The sequence below is a fragment of the Cygnus olor genome, chromosome 13, assembly GCF_009769625.2.
Source record: "Cygnus olor isolate bCygOlo1 chromosome 13, bCygOlo1.pri.v2, whole genome shotgun sequence".
In the NCBI taxonomy this organism is placed as follows: Eukaryota; Metazoa; Chordata; class Aves; order Anseriformes; family Anatidae; genus Cygnus; species Cygnus olor.
In genome coordinates, this window is record NC_049181.1 from 2,712,471 (window position 1) to 2,731,573 (window position 19,103).

The following is a 19,103-nucleotide window of genomic DNA, read 5'->3' on the forward strand; positions in this document are numbered from 1 at the left end:
TTCATTGCATATACCACCGAAACTTTGAGATTTAGTTAATTCTTTCTGTTTGAAAACTTAGATTGAATCACCTTCAGGATACAGCTGGATTTTTTTCTTTGGAACAATAACGTTGAGAGGCTATTTTTAAACTGTATTAATGTATAAAATTAGCTGTATTGAAACAGTTCAAGCCAGTTCATCATCCACTGATGATGATGATGAGGAGGTTCAGTTCTCAGGAGTATCTCACTGTATCACTGCTAGCTATATCACTTTTAGGATGAAAATTTGCAAAATATTTTTTTTACCAATGTTAACACTGTTTTATTGTTCAGTTATGTAATCTAGCTGAGATTTGTTTTGTACAAAACTGAAGTAAGGATCTTCAGCTATTTTTAAATATGTATGGTTTCTACATTAATTTTAGCTACTTTGATGGCTATCATTTGTTGAAGTGCCATTGATCCTCTCTCTCTGTTATACCATAAAGTGTTCTGACTCAAGGAAAACCAGGAAGTCTTGATGTACATTCAATAAAACATCCATTGATTTTCTTACACTAGGGAGACAAGGAAACTGTCTTTATGACAGTTTACAGTCGTTGTGGAGCGTAACACTTGAAAAGGTGCCAGGATCTGTTTTCATATACTGCCACATTAGTTTGGAATTTACTAGAGCATTTTTTCTGACTTTTTGCGCCTGTTTCCCATGAGAGAGGACAAAGAAGGGTAAAGTTCCCCTTGAACTCTTTTCTGCAGTATTTTTCCATCAGAAGTGCTTTTCCTGTGGAGTAATTGTAATTCACTCAGCAACCCAAATGATGGATTACAATGCTACCTCTGTGAAATCCCTCTGCATCCCCTGCAGCCTTCACATACTTCCTGGAATTCCTTGTCCCAGATATATCCTGTCTGAAATCTGAAATGAATAAGCAAGATTCATCAATGAAAAATGCACCTAAAATACTAATTTCACAAATCACTAAATCGCTACCTTTCCACCAAATTGCTAACCATGTAATCTAAGGAAATATGGCAAATGCTCTCTCTCTGTTGTATCTTATACTTCTGCTGTCACCAAAAAATTTAACTGGATTTTCCACGGTGTTACACTGAAAAGTAAAAGCAATTTAATATGAAGTTGAGAAAGAGCATTTCTTCATTCATGGTGTGGAGAACGTTTACCCTTTTTTCAACTGTATTTACCACCACCTTTTGTTTTAACAGATGTTTTTATTTAATTTCTGACTTAAGATTCATTGTTTACTAGGTTGTTTTTTTTTAACACTCCAGAATATTGTAATGTCTTTAATACTTCAATACACTGCTTCTGAAAGTGCTAGGCACCGATGGGTAGTAATTGATTTGTGTGTAGCAGATAGTGTTATTCTGTTGCAGCTCAATTTTGCCTGCTGTGTAGCATGTTGTAGACAGCCTTTGCTTTGCAAAATTAATGCTCATGCTGTTTTCTCAGGTCGACATGAGCATAGCTGTGTTCTTAGAAATGAATTAATAATGAAATTGATGAACTCATATTTTGCTTGCCATGGTCATGTGGTATTCCAAGCTTGTTAAATGCCTTATTTAACAGAAGTGCTTCATCTATTACCAGACCATGTATTACCTGTTTACGGCTTTAATACTTCTAAGGAAATTAGCACTGAATTTAATATTCAGTTGTTTTACAATATCTACCTTATTTAAAAATTTCTTGTGATTGAAGTGTGCAGTTCATTTGCAATCTCATCATAGACTCCAAATGTTAAATAAAGAAAAAAAAAAGCTCCTGTTATAGGCTGAATAATTTTATCACGCTTGTTTTGAATAACTGGGTTAACTTAATGATTTTAATAATTCCCATAAATCTTTGGCATTCATTCAAATATATAACCAATATCTCCTACCTACTGAAACCTAAAATGATGATAGATTGATTTTGTAGCGGTTGTTTCCAATATTTTCCAGGTGAAGATATGAAAGTTTGTAATACCATATTTCTCTTAAAAAGAAACTGCTTGAAGGTTGGAGTTTTTTGAATTCAATTGCTATTGAATATAAGCAAATTTCAGGGTTCATATCCTGTTTATTTTTATGTTATGTATGTAACAAGCAAGTTAGTCAAGGCTTTCCTAAACCATCCTGTTTATTACTGAAGAACATTCAACTGTTTTACTTAAATTTGGGGCATGTTAGTCTCCTTGACAGATCTTTGCCAGCTCATATGGTAGGTTAGTATTACAGTTTTAAATTACTTTTAATCTTGCCTTATGAGTAAACTAAAACCTAAGAAAAGATCTTGGCAAGTAAAAAATCCAGACATATGCCCCTGTTAGATGCTGCCGTTCTTAAACAACAGTTGCTGGGCAAGTGAGCAGAAGACTAACCCAGTCAGATTTGCCTGTCCTAATTTAACAGTTCTTCAGGAAACTGCGCTGAGTATGTTATTAAAGATTTTTTACTCTCCAGACTCTAACCGAATAAAAAGCAATAAGAAAGCAAGTCTGGGGAATGTGAAAGGTACTTTTCAAGCAGAAATCCCTGAAGTTAACAGGAACAGTGGCTCTTCCCCTTCTTTTTTAACTTTCCTATAAACTTTTTTCAAACTCAGGAAAGATACAGTCACTCCGAAGGCCACTGCAATCCTCTAACCTATTGTGCTCACATAGAAGCACATAAGTTGCAGCACAAACAAAACATTTTTCTGATGAGAATTAGCTGCAGGCCCCAGGGGCTGGATGAAACCATGATGCATGTGGGAGTGAGCAGTTACAGCTACAGTGCTCAGCCTGGGGAAAATGCTGCACTAGGAAGTGCTAGGACAGAGCTGCAAGTCTTCGGAGTCTCCTTTTTTTTGGCTAGCCACGTAACTCCTCCTTTCAACCATCTACAGACTACTTTCCATAGATTTGTGAACTACCATTTCCCCCTAATACAGTTAGAGAACCATTGGCTTATAGCATTACATTAGAGGATTTTAAAGGTGTTTGCAATACACAATTGCAATTATCCAATACACAATCCAAATTAGCATTCATGTGTGAATTTATTCCTAATGCACAGGAGCTAGGATTTACATTGGCTTTCTGTACTAGCTTAAATTACAGAATTAACTTAATCAAATTCTGCTGGAAATAATACCACTGTGAATTGATATAGTTGTTCAGGGAGTCAAACAGTTCGTCTGCATTTAAAAGAGCAGATTTTTTGAGAACAGCGCTGTACCTCTCAGTGGTGAATGAAGATCCATTCCAGTCACATTATAATCTTATACTGGACATACTAAGTTAACACTGCAAAAAATGTTTTTTTCTAATAGAAGTACTGTTTATAAATACATAAATTGGGCCTTTAACTGTATTGTGTAGCTTGTTTCATCTGATTTCTCTAAGAGTGTATGGGAATAAAATTACACAATTTCAGAAGTAAATCGTCCTTAAAAAAAAAAAAAACCCACCCCCACCTCCAAACCCTCAGACTCCACCCATTCTTTTCAGGCCATAAGAAACGCAGCTCTCTTGCTCATAAAGGATCCTAGAATGGTTTGGGTTGGTAGAGACCTTACAGATCATGTAGTGCCAACCCCCTTGCCGTGGGCAGGGATGCCTCCCACTAGACCAGATTGCTCAAAGCCCCATCCCTGGCCTTGAAGAATCTTTCCTGAGGAGTGCCCTTCCACTGAGACTCTCCAAAGCTTTTCTGGGCCAGTCATTATTACTAGGATAAAAGCTTGTATAACTGAGTAAAATTACATAATGTATTAGAAGTTAAGAAATCGTGGCTTGGATTTTTACAGATTTCCATCCCTTACCTGTACCATGACAAAATTAGAAAGGTAGAAATGAACACAACGTGGCTGCACATGCTGGAGCATATCCAATGTCATAGTTAGTAAAGGAAGTGGCAGATGCAGGCAGCTAATAGTATTTGCCTGTGCATGGATAGCCAGAAACTCTGGTGAATTAGCCAGAGTAATTTCGTAAATCGATAGGACAGGGCTGCATTATGTAGCTGCATTTCACTAATGAAGAAAATATCTTACTGTCTTCTTAATTAATTCCTTTAGGTATCAGTGGGGCAGTCCAACCCTGACTTAGCAATGACTACTCCTTTTGTTTTGCCGAGGCAGCATTAGAGCTGCTACAAATGTGTTTGGAAATGTATTTGCAATTTGGCTAAAGGAGTTCCAGTTGAGTGAGTTTCTGTGACAGTTCTGGTAGATTTCCTTAGGGTTTTATTTGAAATCATAGTCTGTCAGAAAGTTATTGTGTGTATATTCTGTGTTACACAATTATATTTGTATAATAAGATGCTATTTCATTTATTACTGGAAGCATAATTTATTTTCTACAGGGGTTGTGAACCTCATTTTCTATCATCCACCAGGAAAACAACAGCAACAAAACCACCAAAGTTCCTCCCTCCCCCAAACAAAACAAAACAAAAACCAAGCAACCCAAACAACACAGGCTTCAGACTACAAAGGCCTAGTTGTGCATTCAGTTGACAGAACGAAGATTACAAAAAATAAAATAAAACAAATTCCCATTAGGTGCATGAAGTAGGTGCACATGCAAAGAGGACATAAATTGCTGTGGTTCACTTGTCAAGTCTTAGAGTGTCTAGGGCTTTTTTCATATTTTTTCCAGCCTGACAAATCTAAGAAGACAATGCATGAAACGAGATCAACAGAGTCATGTCAAATTATTGAATAAGAGAGTACTTACAGTTTATCCCTTCAATGATTTTACCTAACAAATTCCAGCAACTGTGACAAATAAAATAGTAAAAATACAGGCTGCTGAGATTTGACGTATTTGGAGAGATGAGCTCATTGAGAAGACTGTTCAGTGTTATATTTTGATGTGAGGCATCGGTTATGTGTTTGGGTTTCATTTTTGTTGAGAAAAATAAAGGAATCATTTTAGCCATACCTATTACAGGAACTTTTAGTCTGTTAAATGAGTGCATTACCCACACAGCCTTAGCAATAGTGAAAATAATGTACCCCATGAACTTAAAAGGGAAACATATTGATTTTTCAGATGTCAATTAAGAAAGGCTGGTCAGGAAGAAGCCAGCATATGAAATACAAAATTGATTTTAAAATATAATTCTATATTGAAAAGAATTTTGCAGTGAACTCTGGAATCCAATTATCTCAGTGATGTAAGAGGTTATAATACAAAGTTTATAACCTGAAATTAAATACAAATTGCACTAAATAAATTGTATGTATGAAATAGATGGTTCAAGGGAATCTATATTTTAATAAACTTAAAGATAACTTGATTAAGTCACATTTAACTTCCATTTCAGTTCTGTTTTTTCTTTTAGCCAAATAACCTGTAGTGTAGATGCAGTCTCAAAAACAAAGATATATTCCTACTCCGAAACATTTACAATACAAACCTGGGATGACTTACAAGTATTAATTGATGAAAGAGGTGAGAAATCTAGGAAGTGGGTTTTAAATATATAACTGTATTTTTTTATTGTGTGCATTAATGTCTTGGTGTTTCATTGGTTTCATTTTAAGGGAATATTTAATAAAAAGAAATAGTTAAAGTGAAGGGACTATTTCTTGAATTTAAATGTTTTCAGGATATATCAATTATTTACTTTTTCACCTGAATTAGTTTCTTGCCTTTGCAAAAAGTGTATACAACATTGAGGGTATTAGCAAATAAATTCATTTGAATCACAGCAACTCACTACTTCCTGACCTGTTCTCCATGGAATTATGGAGCAGTTTTAACTATAACCCTAAAATTAACTGCCTTGTACACATTTCTTTAAAAAAAAAAAAAAAAAGAGAGAGAGAGAGAGAGAGAGAGAGATTATCAAAGGCGTTTTTTCACTTGTGTAATTTTTTTCTCAACTGTTAGACAGAAATAGCCAAGTGGTTGAAGAGTGGTTCAAAAAACAGATAATTATTCTCCTTTATCGTAAATACAGGCATTAACATTTTGTGCAACTACGTCATACTGATAGCTCTTTCAGCTTTTTTTAGGAATCTACAAGATTCCTAACTGCATTTGTACAATGAGTGATTGCATGTTGTTGTTGTTTTTTTAATATAGTATTCTAGGATGCCGATGCTGTATGAAAACGTTTCCCTGCTTGTTTGGCCCTTTTTTTCCAGTGTTTTTTATTAAACGATCAGTAAGAGAACATGTTGCTGACTCCTGACAATTCAGGGCATTTCAAGCATGACTCACTCTTCAGTATCAAGTTTTGATCATTGTCACAGCTACTTAGTCCAAGGCTGCCCTCAGTAAACATCCCTTTCCAGGCCGTAGGGTAGAATCAGACTCGCAGAACAGACCTTGGGCTGTAATCCCCTGGTACTAACCAGAATTATCTCAGTAAATTTAACTTAGCTTCCTACCATGCAGCTCTATTTTATCCTGAAGGAATGCCAACATTGCCTAGTTGTAATCAACAGAATTAATTAAAACAAAATCTGATTTATTTAGAATTTAAGCCATTGAGACAAAATACAAAACTTAGCCATGTGTTTACGTGACTTTTCCTGAGGCTTACAATTCCCTCCATTTGGTTTGCTAAGGTAAAAAATAAAAATAAATAAATAAATAAAGATAAATAATAGGTGTTTCTTTGCTGTAGGTGCTTGACAGGTGTAGCACATAGTCTTGCATTGCATGGCCTTCCATTAAAACATTGTTATCTATCCCTTAAAGAGTCTACTTTTGCCATGCAGCTCCCTTTGCCTTTCTGAAACCTGACGTTAGCCTACAAGGCATTCAACACAAATTTCTGAACCGGGAGGCTGAGTTCCAAGCTTTCCAGAGAGAACTTTTTTGTAACTTTGCCAGTCTGTTTTCTTAATAAAAAAGAAAGTAGTTTGCTCATCAGGCAAATTCATCAGGTTTACAAAGCTTTTCTTTTGATTTGAGTTTGCATTTCCTCCTATGTTAACTGTAAGAAAAGGATCTGTAATCTCAGCATTTCTATAACTCCTGATTAACCTCAAAAACATTCACCCATGCTTTTCTTAAAAAATACAAAACCTAAGATTGAGATTCTTTTTCTTTTATCAGACGAGATTTTATCATTATAAGCCAGTGAATGTCATCAGATATCCTTTTCATTGGCTTGACAAAGAGCTAACTCTAAATTGTGGTAAATGAGGTAAGAATGTACTTGTAACTATACTGGGGATCTTCTTGCTTTCTGAAGGGAAAAAAAAAAGAAAGAGAAAAAGAAAAAAAAACGAGCAGTCTTGTAGAAGGCAGGTTACCTTCTGCTAATTCCAGATTTGGACCTGGAGGCCATACGAGTAAAGCTGATACTCTGTCTAAGAAAATCTGTGTTCTTTTGAAGGTTAATATCAACAATGAGCAACAATTAACAATGAGCAACAACATAAAATAGGCAAGAAATTTAAGACAACATAAATTTCTGTGCACTGGCCACCAAAATGGCTGAGTTTGCTTTGAGTCTGAAGATGGTAGAGTCCTAGTTTATCACTGGTGCTGAAGCAGAACTGTAGTTAAAGTCACTGAGGTATTCTGCTTAATTGCCAAAGGCATATGGCAAAGTATGACTAAAACTATTTTTCTCCAATGCTATTGAGTTTAGAAATTCAGGAATAGCTGTTGAAAAATAGTAAATATCAATGCTTAATAATGAGCAAAGGTATGATGTCATTTCAATTACTGCAATAAATAGCATGCCTTTAAAAAGGAGCAAATGTCAAGTGATCAGCATGCCCTTTCTTGAACAAAATTATGCTGGTGAGCACTGTAGAAAATTAGCTTTTCAGTAAACCTGTTAATCCATTTGAAATTTACTTCCTTCGTGATAAAGATGAGTTATTGGCATGTTGATGCAAGCAGTATCTCTCTTAGCAGTTCTAAGCCTGTGGTTGATACTTGTGAAAAATAATCACTTTTAGTTTTTATTTCCAGTTTGAGGACTTCTGTTTTAATGCTGAAAGGCAAATAATATTACAGTACAGTTCTTTGTATTTTCATAGTTTTGTGATTGAGTTAATCCTTATAACAATTCCCTGTAAGAAGTAAATGTTGTTATCCCCTTTGGATACTTCTGTAAGGCGTAAGATATGTAGAATGATTTGCTGAGGGCTGTACAATGAGTCAGTGATATATCCAATATTACAGATGAAGACCGTTGCTCTGAGCAGTGGCACAGCATTGCTTAGACCAGTAGATGAATCCATGCTGAACTGTGTTCTATTTTCAGTGGAGTTCGCTCTTCCTTCATTTGCTGTCTCCTTGACATGTATACTATCTTTCATATACTATGCTATTAGACAAATAATACATTCACAAATGCCCTTAGAAGTTTATTTTGTTCTAAGTACACTGAATAGCTTTCTTGTTTAAATCTGGAAAAAAAAAAAAAAACCCTTAAGGTAGAGTACGTGTTGTTTACTAACAACTTTCCTGAGAAGTCTGTGAAAGGTGTTTTTGTCATGATACTGATTTAGTGTTCCATTGTTAGAAAGAAAACAGAGCTGCTTCCAGAAATCACTAATGTGAAGTATACTAGAAAATTAATGGCGTAATAAATAATTAGGTAATACTTAAGAATACATCCCTGTCATTACAGATGTCGATAAATGGGCCTTTTTTATTTCATTATATTTCTTTGTAAACATCCAGTCATGTTAGGTAAAGAAAAACTTTAAAAGAACTTTCCTAAAAATAAGCTGTAATATTCTTCTAGTGGAAAAAACTTATTTTTGAACAAGTGAATTTATTTGGGGACAAAATAGAAACTAGAACATCCAATGTACAATACAAATATTGAAGCACCTTCAATTTACCAAGTCTTGTTTTAGAAACCTAAGATTCTGTATTGAAAAAAAAAATCAAAGTAAAAGAATTTTGATTTTGCATGACAAGCCTTAATATTTATATCACCATTGTCATAAATCTAGATTAGCAAATAGCTAGTGGTATACCGTCATAGTTTGTTTCAGCTTTTTAAGCATGTAAACTTAATACAACTTATTTCCTAGCATAGGTTTTCATACAGTTACCATCATCATTCTAGTTAATTTTATAGTATTTTGGTAGCATTTTCAGGAGAGTTCTTGAAGTAGCTATCAGAATAAATGTAGTATATTCTTTTACACAATGTCTCAGGAAACCATTCCACACAAATAGGTTGCAGACGAAGATTAGAGAGGATTTTATTCTACTTCAGGTGGAGACAGAGTTGGACATTCTCTGTATTACACAGAAGATTCTAAGTAAGTGCTCATGTTAAGCCATTGCCAAAGCTAGCATATTAGCATGTATGTTTCACATTTTCCTTATGACTTAATTCTTTAGTTTTCTAGGCAGCAGAATAAAATGTAATGAGTCTGATACTCCACTAGGCAAATTTGCTCCAGCAAATATGAACAGAAGTCCACATCTGCACTGTACATGAACTGTAACAACCTTCACTTGGAATTATTAACCACTGAATACACCTGAATCATGATTTTAACAGCCTGAACAGTGTTCAGTTTTTGGACTAACAGTTACTTCTGACTTTTCTACAGAATAAGAAATCGGTATGACTTCATGTTTACACTAGATGTTGCTTTTAAGTATCCCTCTTCCTCATTTTCTTTTATTCTATTAGGTGGATGAATCGTTTGGGTCTTGCAGCAATTGGTTACACACCTGATGACAAGGACATTCATCCAGATGAAGGTAATGTTTCAGAGATGATAAGCAGGAGAAGAAAGCAGAGAGTACACCTGTTCACTACTTGGTTGAAACTGGAGATGTCATATTAGCATGCGTGCTGTGTCTTTTAAAACACAGATTGTCATAAGAATATCTATCCTTGAAGAACCAGATTTAGTAGTGCCACCAACAAATAAAATCCAGAATAGTAATTTTAAGAAATATTAAAAACAAATGATATATAGAATTCCAAGTCCAGGCTGATGTATGACCTCCCAGAGCAGAGCTATCAGGTATGCTCATCACTCTAGAGCAAGTGAAGACATCACGGTCACAGGTCAACAAGTGTTTTAGATCCATTCTTCATCTGCTGAGCTCGGGTGCCAGCCTTGCCTTTTTTGTCATGGCCAGGATTATTAGGCAATGGTGTATTAGGTGTTTAGTCTCAGCTGTAGTTTGGCACCTAGAAGGAAATTTCCTTCTGTGACCAGAAGCTGCTTTTTTATTGTACACTGGGAGTTAGGTATCTAATCTGCTTTCCGTAACACTATCCTAAAACATTCAAAGGTTCTTCATACCTGTGTATCTAAGTACAAGACGTTTTCACAAAGTCTGCTCTTCAATAACTGCCAAGCCACCTACATAACTGAAATGTTTACCCTTGCAAGTTAGTAATGTTTTGAAAACGTGGGAACCGCTTTCTTGTGGAAAAGCACATGACTGAAACCCAGAATGCTTTGTTAGCAGATTACTGGAGTGAAAGCGACCAGGATGATGTTGATGGCTCTTTAACCCTGAAGCAGGAAGGTTCTTCAACACTGTGTGACTCCTATCACCGAACACCCTCAGTGAGTTATAAATGCTGCATTTGACAGTAGGTCACCAAACAATGTGTGCCTTGATTTGCATTTTGCTTGGTTTAGAAAATTTAGTTATTATAAAGGCAGAACAAAGACGGATCTCATTGTAAGAATGAAATTAGTGCTGTTCCTTGTGATCTAAGAACTGAATGTTTTCTGGTAGTGTCATAAGACGTTAAGAAGCTGATAAAATAAAATACTTCTACTATATTGTATAGGGAAAAGTTTTGATAAATGAGATAAAAATATTTTGTATACAAACAGGTTCTAGTATCAAATACCATTTCTAACATACAGAACATAGGCTGTGATATTTAATCTGTTTCTAAGCACAGATAGGACTGTTCTTTATTTTTCTTTCAGATTTTTCTTCAACGTGAATGACACGATCCTCACACAACCAGAACCAAAGAAAGAGTGACTGAGGCAACAGCATCACATGGGTGAAGTTCAGACTGATTTTCACCCATGTGATGCTGTTTTATCAACCAGGATACAGGTTAAGCCTCTCCCTTTCTGTTTTTTCACTTTTTTGCCTCTTTGTTTTTGAATTAAAATGACACACAGACCCAGCAGAATTAAAATGACTTGATGAGCTCAGCAGTCCCCCAAAATTCAAAAATCTTCCTGGGTGCTGAAGTTTTTTTGTTGTTTGGCTGATGTTTATCACCTAAAAAAAAAAAAAAAAAAAAAGGAAATCCAATTATGGTTTCTTTTGGGGGCTTTCATGTCTTCACAGCACACTGCTGGACTGAGCGTAAACTGGACTTCTCTTCAGGAAACCTTTGTTTTCCAGCAGTTCTTTCCAGCAGTAGTTGCTCATGGGCAGAGAATGTGCAAAACAAGAATAGGGAGTGGTTAAAACATAGCACTTGCATAAAAGATTTCACTGCTAATTATATTGTTTACAAAGGTTCATATTATGACATATCAAAACACACATATAAGTCCATTTTATTAATATGTATTGTGTAATGTTCTACACTATAGTGATTTTCTTGGGTTTGTTTTAAACCTTGTCTTATAGTCAGATACTTTTGTTTCTTTTCAGGTGACTTCTACAAGTCCGTTCCCTGAAACCAAACATGGACGACACTTTTCAAGTGAATCAACATATTCTCATTCCTCTGCCGAAGATTCTCGACAAGATGTAGCAGGAAGCACACACTCGTCAGGATGCAGACCTCCCTACCGAGAAAGACGCTCATGGCAGGATCTGATAGAGACTCCATTAACCAGTTCAGGGCTCCATTTTCTCCAAACTGTTCCTCCTGATCCGGAATACATGAGTGGCCGGCCTGGAATGTCACCAGACAGACGAAAACAAGCAACATTACCAGTACAAAGACGTCATAATTATGAACAGGATGGGCCTTTCCCCTTGGCGGAATGTCAGAGAGGACATAGCTCTCACAGCAGGCCACAGAAGCAACGTAGTCAAAGCCTTCCAAGAAACAGAGATGTCAGGGGTAAGGGGCGTCTGAAGTCCACAGAAGGAACAGATGACAAGCTGGAAGAGAAAATTCCTATTAGAAGGCATAATAGTTTTTGTGTAGAAGGTAAGCTTTCGGAGATATTCTGATTCTCCTTACTGCGTTGAAAACCAAAGCAATACTGCCACTATTCTCAGCGAGATTTTTGCTTAGCAAAGTTATATTTTGGCAAATTCTTCAGTTGCTACTCAGGACTTTGCATTTAAAATGCTCAGATGTAGTGCTTAAGAACATAGCTTTATGGCTGATCAAAATGTTATTGTTTCATCAAAACGAAAATGGGAAGACCATGTTATAAGTTATTTTATGCGGTAATTTGCAGAATTATTTGCTGTTTTTATGCACTAATTTGCAGTATTGTTTGCTGTTTTTAGAAACTTTGTCTGAATTGCTGGATTTGTTCTTAGGTTTCTTTATTTTCTCTCAGAAAACTTAAAAGAAATTGGAGAAAATTCAGATGGTCTGCAAGAGCTGTACAAGTCTCTGGAACAAGCTAGTTTGTCAGCTTTTGGAGAGCAGCGCCCTTCCACCAAGCAGGAGTTCCGCAAGTCTTTTGTAAAGCGATGTAATGATCCAGTTATCAATGAGAAGCTTCACCACATCAGAGTACTCAAGAGCACTTTAAAAGTAAGGCTTTATCATTCATATTGTGTATGAGCAATATAAACTTGTAAAAGTATAATCTCTTAGTGTCCTCCCATGGATGAGGCTTTCTTTGTAGCTTTAGAACAAACGCTTCTTCAGAGCAAAGGTGTTCTGGCCTCAAAACAAAACAAAGCCAAAACAAACCAACCAAACATTACTTGTTGCTCTTTCTAGGCCTGTTATAGAAAGTGCCGAGGAATGAGCTGTCAGACAGTTTAAGCTGTAGTAGTTCCTGAGTATAGGTAAAAAATTCAAGCGTAGTTTGAACAGTAGTTTGCCTAGCACTTTGCATTGAAATGAAAGAAGAAATAAAATGCCAAGATACAAAGTGTGGCATACGTTTCATTTTGACATGTACTGTGTCTTTCTGGAATTTGATAGGCAAAGGAAGGGGACCTCACAGTTATCAACAGCCTGCTGGATGATCCCAACTTAACATCAAAGAAGTTTAAAGATTGGAAACTAAAGAACTATGAGTTTTTCCTGGACATTTGTGAGTACAGTGCTGCTTTGAAATCACAAAATGGAGCCTCTGAACTTGCAACCTCAGCACCAATGCTGACACATACACATTCATTCATTGAAACTCACGTGTGACAGGACTTGTATCGTGAATAACTGCTGGGTGCCGTGAAAAATCCAATAAGACAAACACTGTAATATTTATAAATAATGTACTCAGCAGTACTGTAAATAAGTTGGATAAGAGAATAGTGCCACAGGATGCCTACTACATTGCATGATAAGACAATAATATTCTTTACAAATTTTTTGTTTGCTATTATCAACCGGTGTCCGTATCAAGCTCTGCATTAGAAAGAAGCAGTGCAGAAGTGTAACTGAAAACAAACACCAGTGTATTTAAAGTACTGTACTGAAACTAAGCTTCTAGTATGAGCTCCTACAATCATTTTATATATTTAGATATACATAAACACATATCTATGTATATAAAATGTAACACAGTAGTTGATATTTACTTTCTAAATGCCCTAAAGTTAACATTTTCACACATTTTTCTTCAGAAAAATGCAAAATAAAAACACAAATACATTGGATGCTCTTAGAGATGAACGATTATTTTTCTACATTTCCAGGTAGTGACCATCTTTGCAAATAAAAGGACAGAGTTATCAAAAAGTAAACTCAATCCCTATAGTGTGCCTTAAAATGTACACTGTACATCTAGCAAATAGATCCCAATCTGGCCCTATGGGCATACTGTACATGCCATTAGATACTGTGTTTGTAAAGTACTGTGCCTGCCTTTAAAATGAATGAAAATAAGCAAGCAGGTGTGGCACAGAAGTTAAGATATGAGTAGAACAACGTCGGTTGTTCACTAATGCTGCAACTTATGCTGATTTTAACATAATTTGAAATATTTCATGGTGGAAGAAAAATGTCTGCACTGAATATGGCACATACTGCAGGTTTTCATACTTTCTTCACTGTGAATTTAAGTGACGCATGTGAGTCATAAAATTCAAAAAAGTTCTGATGCTTCAAGGGTGAGAATTTAGTAAAAAAAATCCTGAACTAATCAATTAAGTTCTGTAATAGACTGGCATATAGAGCTAAGTAAATTATTCAAAATTATATCATGTCCGGCAATAATTTTTAACTGTTAGTAGTACATCAGCAAGTGAGTGAAGTTATTCAGTACATCACTAGAAAACCAATCTGTATTGATTGGATTTGAGAAGACACGCACATCACGTCGCGTATTTCACTTCCTTGCCTGGATGAGAATGATTTCTAAGAACCAGATTTTGGAGAAAATACTTGTATTCTTGAAAAAAAAAAAAAAAAAAAAAAAGATTGCTCTGAATGTTACTGAACTTAATTTTCCAACACACATTCACAGTTTTCTTTGACTGTGCTTGCTAGAATATTTCTAGAAAGGGCAACAAAGGAGTTGTGAATTCAGTTAATATCATCTGACTTAAACACAGGTATTCACTGATAATTTTTCACAATATAAACCTAATTGTCTCTCATATGTCAAGAATTGAAAAATTCATACAATTCCATATAATATGGGCAAAAATATTATCTCAAAGTCCTAGTATCCTGGAAGAGATTTAAGTATTCACAAAGCCAAAAACAGACTCAGCTTGTGGAAAATTATTTTTTTGTTGTTGTTGATTAAAAATAGAGAAGGCTAATGAGAAACAAAGACAAAGCTAAAATCACCCACACTGACTTCCTTCTACCTAGGCTCAACTTCACTCCTTCCTTCCTTCCTGACTCTTGCATCTCTTCCAATTCTGTGCAGCACGGGGATGCGGTCAGTCCATAACACTCCATCTATGCCACTCCTTCTTCCTCACACTATATTCCCCTGCTCCAGCATGGTGTAACTCCCACAGGATACAGTCCTTAGTGAGCTTCCAGTGTGGGTCCTTCCCACAGGCTGCAGTTCTTCCAGAACTCCTCCAGCACGGGTCCTTTCTATGGGGTGCAGTCCTTCAGGAGCACACCGCTCCAGCACAGGTCCCTCACAGTCCCCAGTTCCTGCCAGACCTCCTGCTCTCAGGCTGCCCTCAGGCTGCAGCCTCCTTCAGGGCATATCCACCTGCTGCTCCAGTGCGGTCCTCTGTGGGCTGCAGAGGGACAGCCTGCTTCACCATGGTCCTCTCCACGGGCTGCAGCGGAATCTCTGCTCTGGCACCTTGAGAATATCCCCATCCTCCTCCTCCTTTTGTATTGGTGTCTGCAGAGCTGTTTCTCTTATATTTTTCTCACTTCTCTCTCTCACAGCTGCTGCACAGCAATTTCATCCTTTCTTAAATACTAATGACAGAGGCAGCACCAGCTTGGCTCATGGGTTCATCTTTGGTCAAGGGATGGTCCATTTTTGAGCTGACTAGAAAGGGCTCTCTCTGACGTGAGGGCAGCCCCTGCTCTGTTCTCATAAAGGTCACCCGTGCAGCCTGTCTGCTGCCAAACTTTGTAATGTAGACCCAATACAGCAGCTGGAGAATCACAACTCAGATTTGGTTTTTATTCTCATTTCCACTGGCATTTATTGGAACCACAGTGGATGCAGTAGTAGCCTATAACAGTAAAAGGTATTAGAGTAAGGATGTATTATTACTTGACAGCTGTTTTGAGTTCTTTACATCACACAAGCAGTTGAATCACAGCATGGTTGTAACAAATACATCACAACATTTGGATAGAACATACAACATGAAGGCATATTTTACCTGCTTTAGCAAATTGACTATGTACTTAAGAATCACTGAAGACAATGGCTCCTTAAATGCATGCATCAGAGTGGACCAGGATCACATTGTACCTGTTTTGCTTGAATATTAAGCATACACTTAATCTTCTAAGCACCTGAGATAATAAAAAACATACAGGAAATAGAGGATAATTTGTCACCACAGGTTTCACCAAAATTGGAGTTGAGTATTCATGCAAAACGTAAAACTCAATTTAAATGTATTTACTATGTGAACATTGGAGTTATTGGACAACTGAATAGCAGAAGCATTAATAGAGGGAATTTGTCCAATTTTTTTCCCTAGATCTCTAAAAGATGTATTTCACTATTTGTAATGTTATCCTTCATACAGTGTGGGAGAAATATTATGCAGTGAAACAAGCAGAACGGTAAATTATAGAATCCATTTATAAACCAGTTCATACTGTATGTGCAAGCAGTGATAGATAGACACAGAATTAAATGGATTAAATTTTCTATATTCATAAAGAAATTTAAACTTGCCTTTCATTTCAAACCCAAAAGATGATCTGTGCTTTCATATTAAACAGATTTATATGATTTTAAAATAGTTTTCAAAAAGAATTTCAAATGCTACTGTATAGCAACCCAAGAGAAATGACAATTCCCTGCTGAGCTTGTTCAGTAGTCCTTAGTAAACAATGAAACCAGCTATTTCTTTTCTAAAATGCTACTTATAGATACAGCTGAAAGTGGCAAACATCATTAGGAAGATGTTTTTCAAAAATAACACAAATAGTAAGGAAAACAGATAGAATCTCAATATTAATTTCTCAGTGTTCACTAAAATAATAAAAAAAATACTTCTGAAATAGGAGTAAATGACAAAAAATTGAGAGATCATACTGTTGGTCAGATTATTTTTTAAATCTTTCAGTGTCATGGGTTCATCTGTGTTGAAATTCTCATAGTCATGAATTAGTATTTTGCTCTTCTTTGTTGAAGTAACTGAAATGCAAAGTGCAATATAGATATTGTATTTAAAATCCATGCACCAAATTCAAATAAGTCAAATTCTCCTGGTCCAAAAGGTACTCTAACACTGTACAATGCAGCTGAAATTATTAAGGTAGTTCACCAGGTATATAAAACTGAATTAATGCTCCCCCTAAACTACTGATCCCCCTCCTTTTTTAATACACTATTCTGTATTCACTGAATTCTTTGATTGTTAAAAAATATCTTAGTAGCTATCTCTGTATCACTTCCTCAGAAAGCTGAGGCTTTTTTCTTGTTTTCATAGATTTCAGGTGACAACTTCCCTGACCTTACTCTAATTGTTATGAACAAGAAGTAGTCAAAGGAGGAGGAGGAGGTTCTCATCAGTCTGTATGTACAAATCCTTTAATAAAAACAAAGCTGAGAGAATGCTGGCTCCATGCTTGGGGGCAGCACAGGTAGGAGTACATTTCCCCTCACAGAAATCAGCCTGCATTAGACCTGGGGTCTTTACCCTCCCCAAAGCAAGTTGCTTTACTTCATTGGCAAAAACTACCCTACTGTTTCATCAGCTTCTGATACAGCTCTGCTTTCTCAAACACGTCATAAGCACTTTACATTTTAGCACCATAAGGAGAAACTAATCAATTGCTACTAAACTATATTGGAGAATGAGATTTGATACCTTTTCCAAGCAGGGAATTCTGAATATGATCAGTCAGTTAATGTTCAGACACAGACTGCTATCTTTTAAGCTAGAAATGTGCTGCACCACTTGCTTTTTTCAAGGAAAAAAAATGAGTGTCACAGAGAATTGCTAGATGTATGTGGCAACTTAGCTTTATTTTTACTGTCATCAGCAATTACAGCTTTCCAGGCCAAATTAATTATTCTTCGATTCAAAGTTTGGTGAAGACTATAGCAAAGGTACCTTCAAAAGGGTTACTTCACAGAGGGAGTTGCTAAGCTTCACTAAAATGTGTAGAATTTTACTGTTGACCTTTACTGAGGCTTTACTTTGACTATTAATAGAACAGGCACCTCAGGCACTTTTTAATTTTTTTTTTTTTTTGAGAGAGAGAGCTGATATACTACTGGGACCTAGTCTTAATAAAAGTATAGATTTTTTCAGGAAGATACTGCCCACCATTGTTTTCAAGAACCATATTCATCTTACTGCAGGCCAGATAAATAAAACATGTTTATTTTTATCACGCTTACAAGTGTTTAATGTGACAATTAGGGATTTTACTGTATTCATTAATGCCACTGTATGAGCAGTATTTGAAAGAAAGCAATGCTGAAGAAATATGTCAACAAACTGCTGTTTGACCAGAAAGGTCAAACCTGCTGGCTTCTGTCCTCACATTTCTAGAATATTACTCATTCTCAGGCATTGGTGAGGGTATCAATACAGATCTTTTTACTAACTGTAAATGCATCTGTCTGAATGCTGCAGATTAAATAAGTATGCCACATTATACATATTTGCTCTATTGCATTTTTTCACTAGCAACCACAAAGCAAATGTCTTAACAAATCTTGTTCACTGGCTAAACAGTAAGACCTTACCAGTTAAGGTACCAGTTAAGACTTCTGTTTTATTGAGAAACAAGGATTTCAACTTAAAAATCTGAAATGGGAACAGGTTAGGATATAGGAGAAATGCACTAGTATTAATAAACTTTTTACTTTTGACACATACTGTATTACAAAGAAAATATCCTTGCAAGACCATTAATTGCTGGGCCATAGGTGACTTCTGTCTAGTTTACTAAAGTAGCTAATAAAACATGTATAGAGAGCCTTTTTTAGATAATGCTTACATGTATGAAAATGTATGACACCCTTGTACTATGGCTTGCACTTTACTTGCATTAAACTGTGAAGTAGGCTGTAGTAATGTCTTTGTATATTCAGGGGTTGAAATACCAAAGCAGTAGATGGTGTTCAACCTGTACTGTTAATTAAATCTGAACTTGCTGATAATGTGTATTTTGAAAACCCCGCTAACTTAAAAGTCTTTAGCAAATAATGATATGGGGTCTCCATGGTCTTTGTTTCTTTGTAAATATAAACATTCTTACTGTTTCTGTAGCAATAGGAGGTTATAAACCAAACTTTCACTAGGACTGTTTTCAATAACAAAAAAAAATCTATAGCGCCTTGTATAAAAATCATGGAGACTCCATGACCTGTGGGCATTTTTTGTTTACAAGCAGTATGTATATATGTATTAGAGGCAGAACTGTTATTTATCA

At 36.0% G+C, this 19,103-nt stretch overlaps 1 protein-coding gene across 4 annotated transcripts in view; it reads left to right on the forward strand.

The window, feature by feature from the left end:
* Positions 1-18,401, forward strand: part of LOC121077343 (connector enhancer of kinase suppressor of ras 2-like) — a 180,609-nt gene extending 162,208 nt beyond the window's left edge. Inside the window, exons 20-25 of one of the 4 annotated variants that reach the window (XM_040572539.1) lie at positions 9,603-9,673; positions 10,394-10,497; positions 11,561-12,068; positions 12,430-12,629; positions 13,029-13,140; positions 17,147-18,401. In XM_040572539.1, the coding sequence (XP_040428473.1) occupies positions 9,603-9,673; positions 10,394-10,497; positions 11,561-12,068; positions 12,430-12,629; positions 13,029-13,140; positions 17,147-17,157 (1,006 nt within the window). In that variant the 3' untranslated portion in view covers positions 17,158-18,401. Of the gene's footprint in view, positions 1-9,602; positions 9,674-10,393; positions 10,498-11,560; positions 12,069-12,429; positions 12,630-13,028 lie in introns of all 4 variants that reach the window. The other 3 variants (XM_040572540.1, XM_040572536.1, XM_040572537.1) reach the window with 3 other exon arrangements.
* The last annotated feature ends 702 nt before the right edge of the window (positions 18,402-19,103 follow it).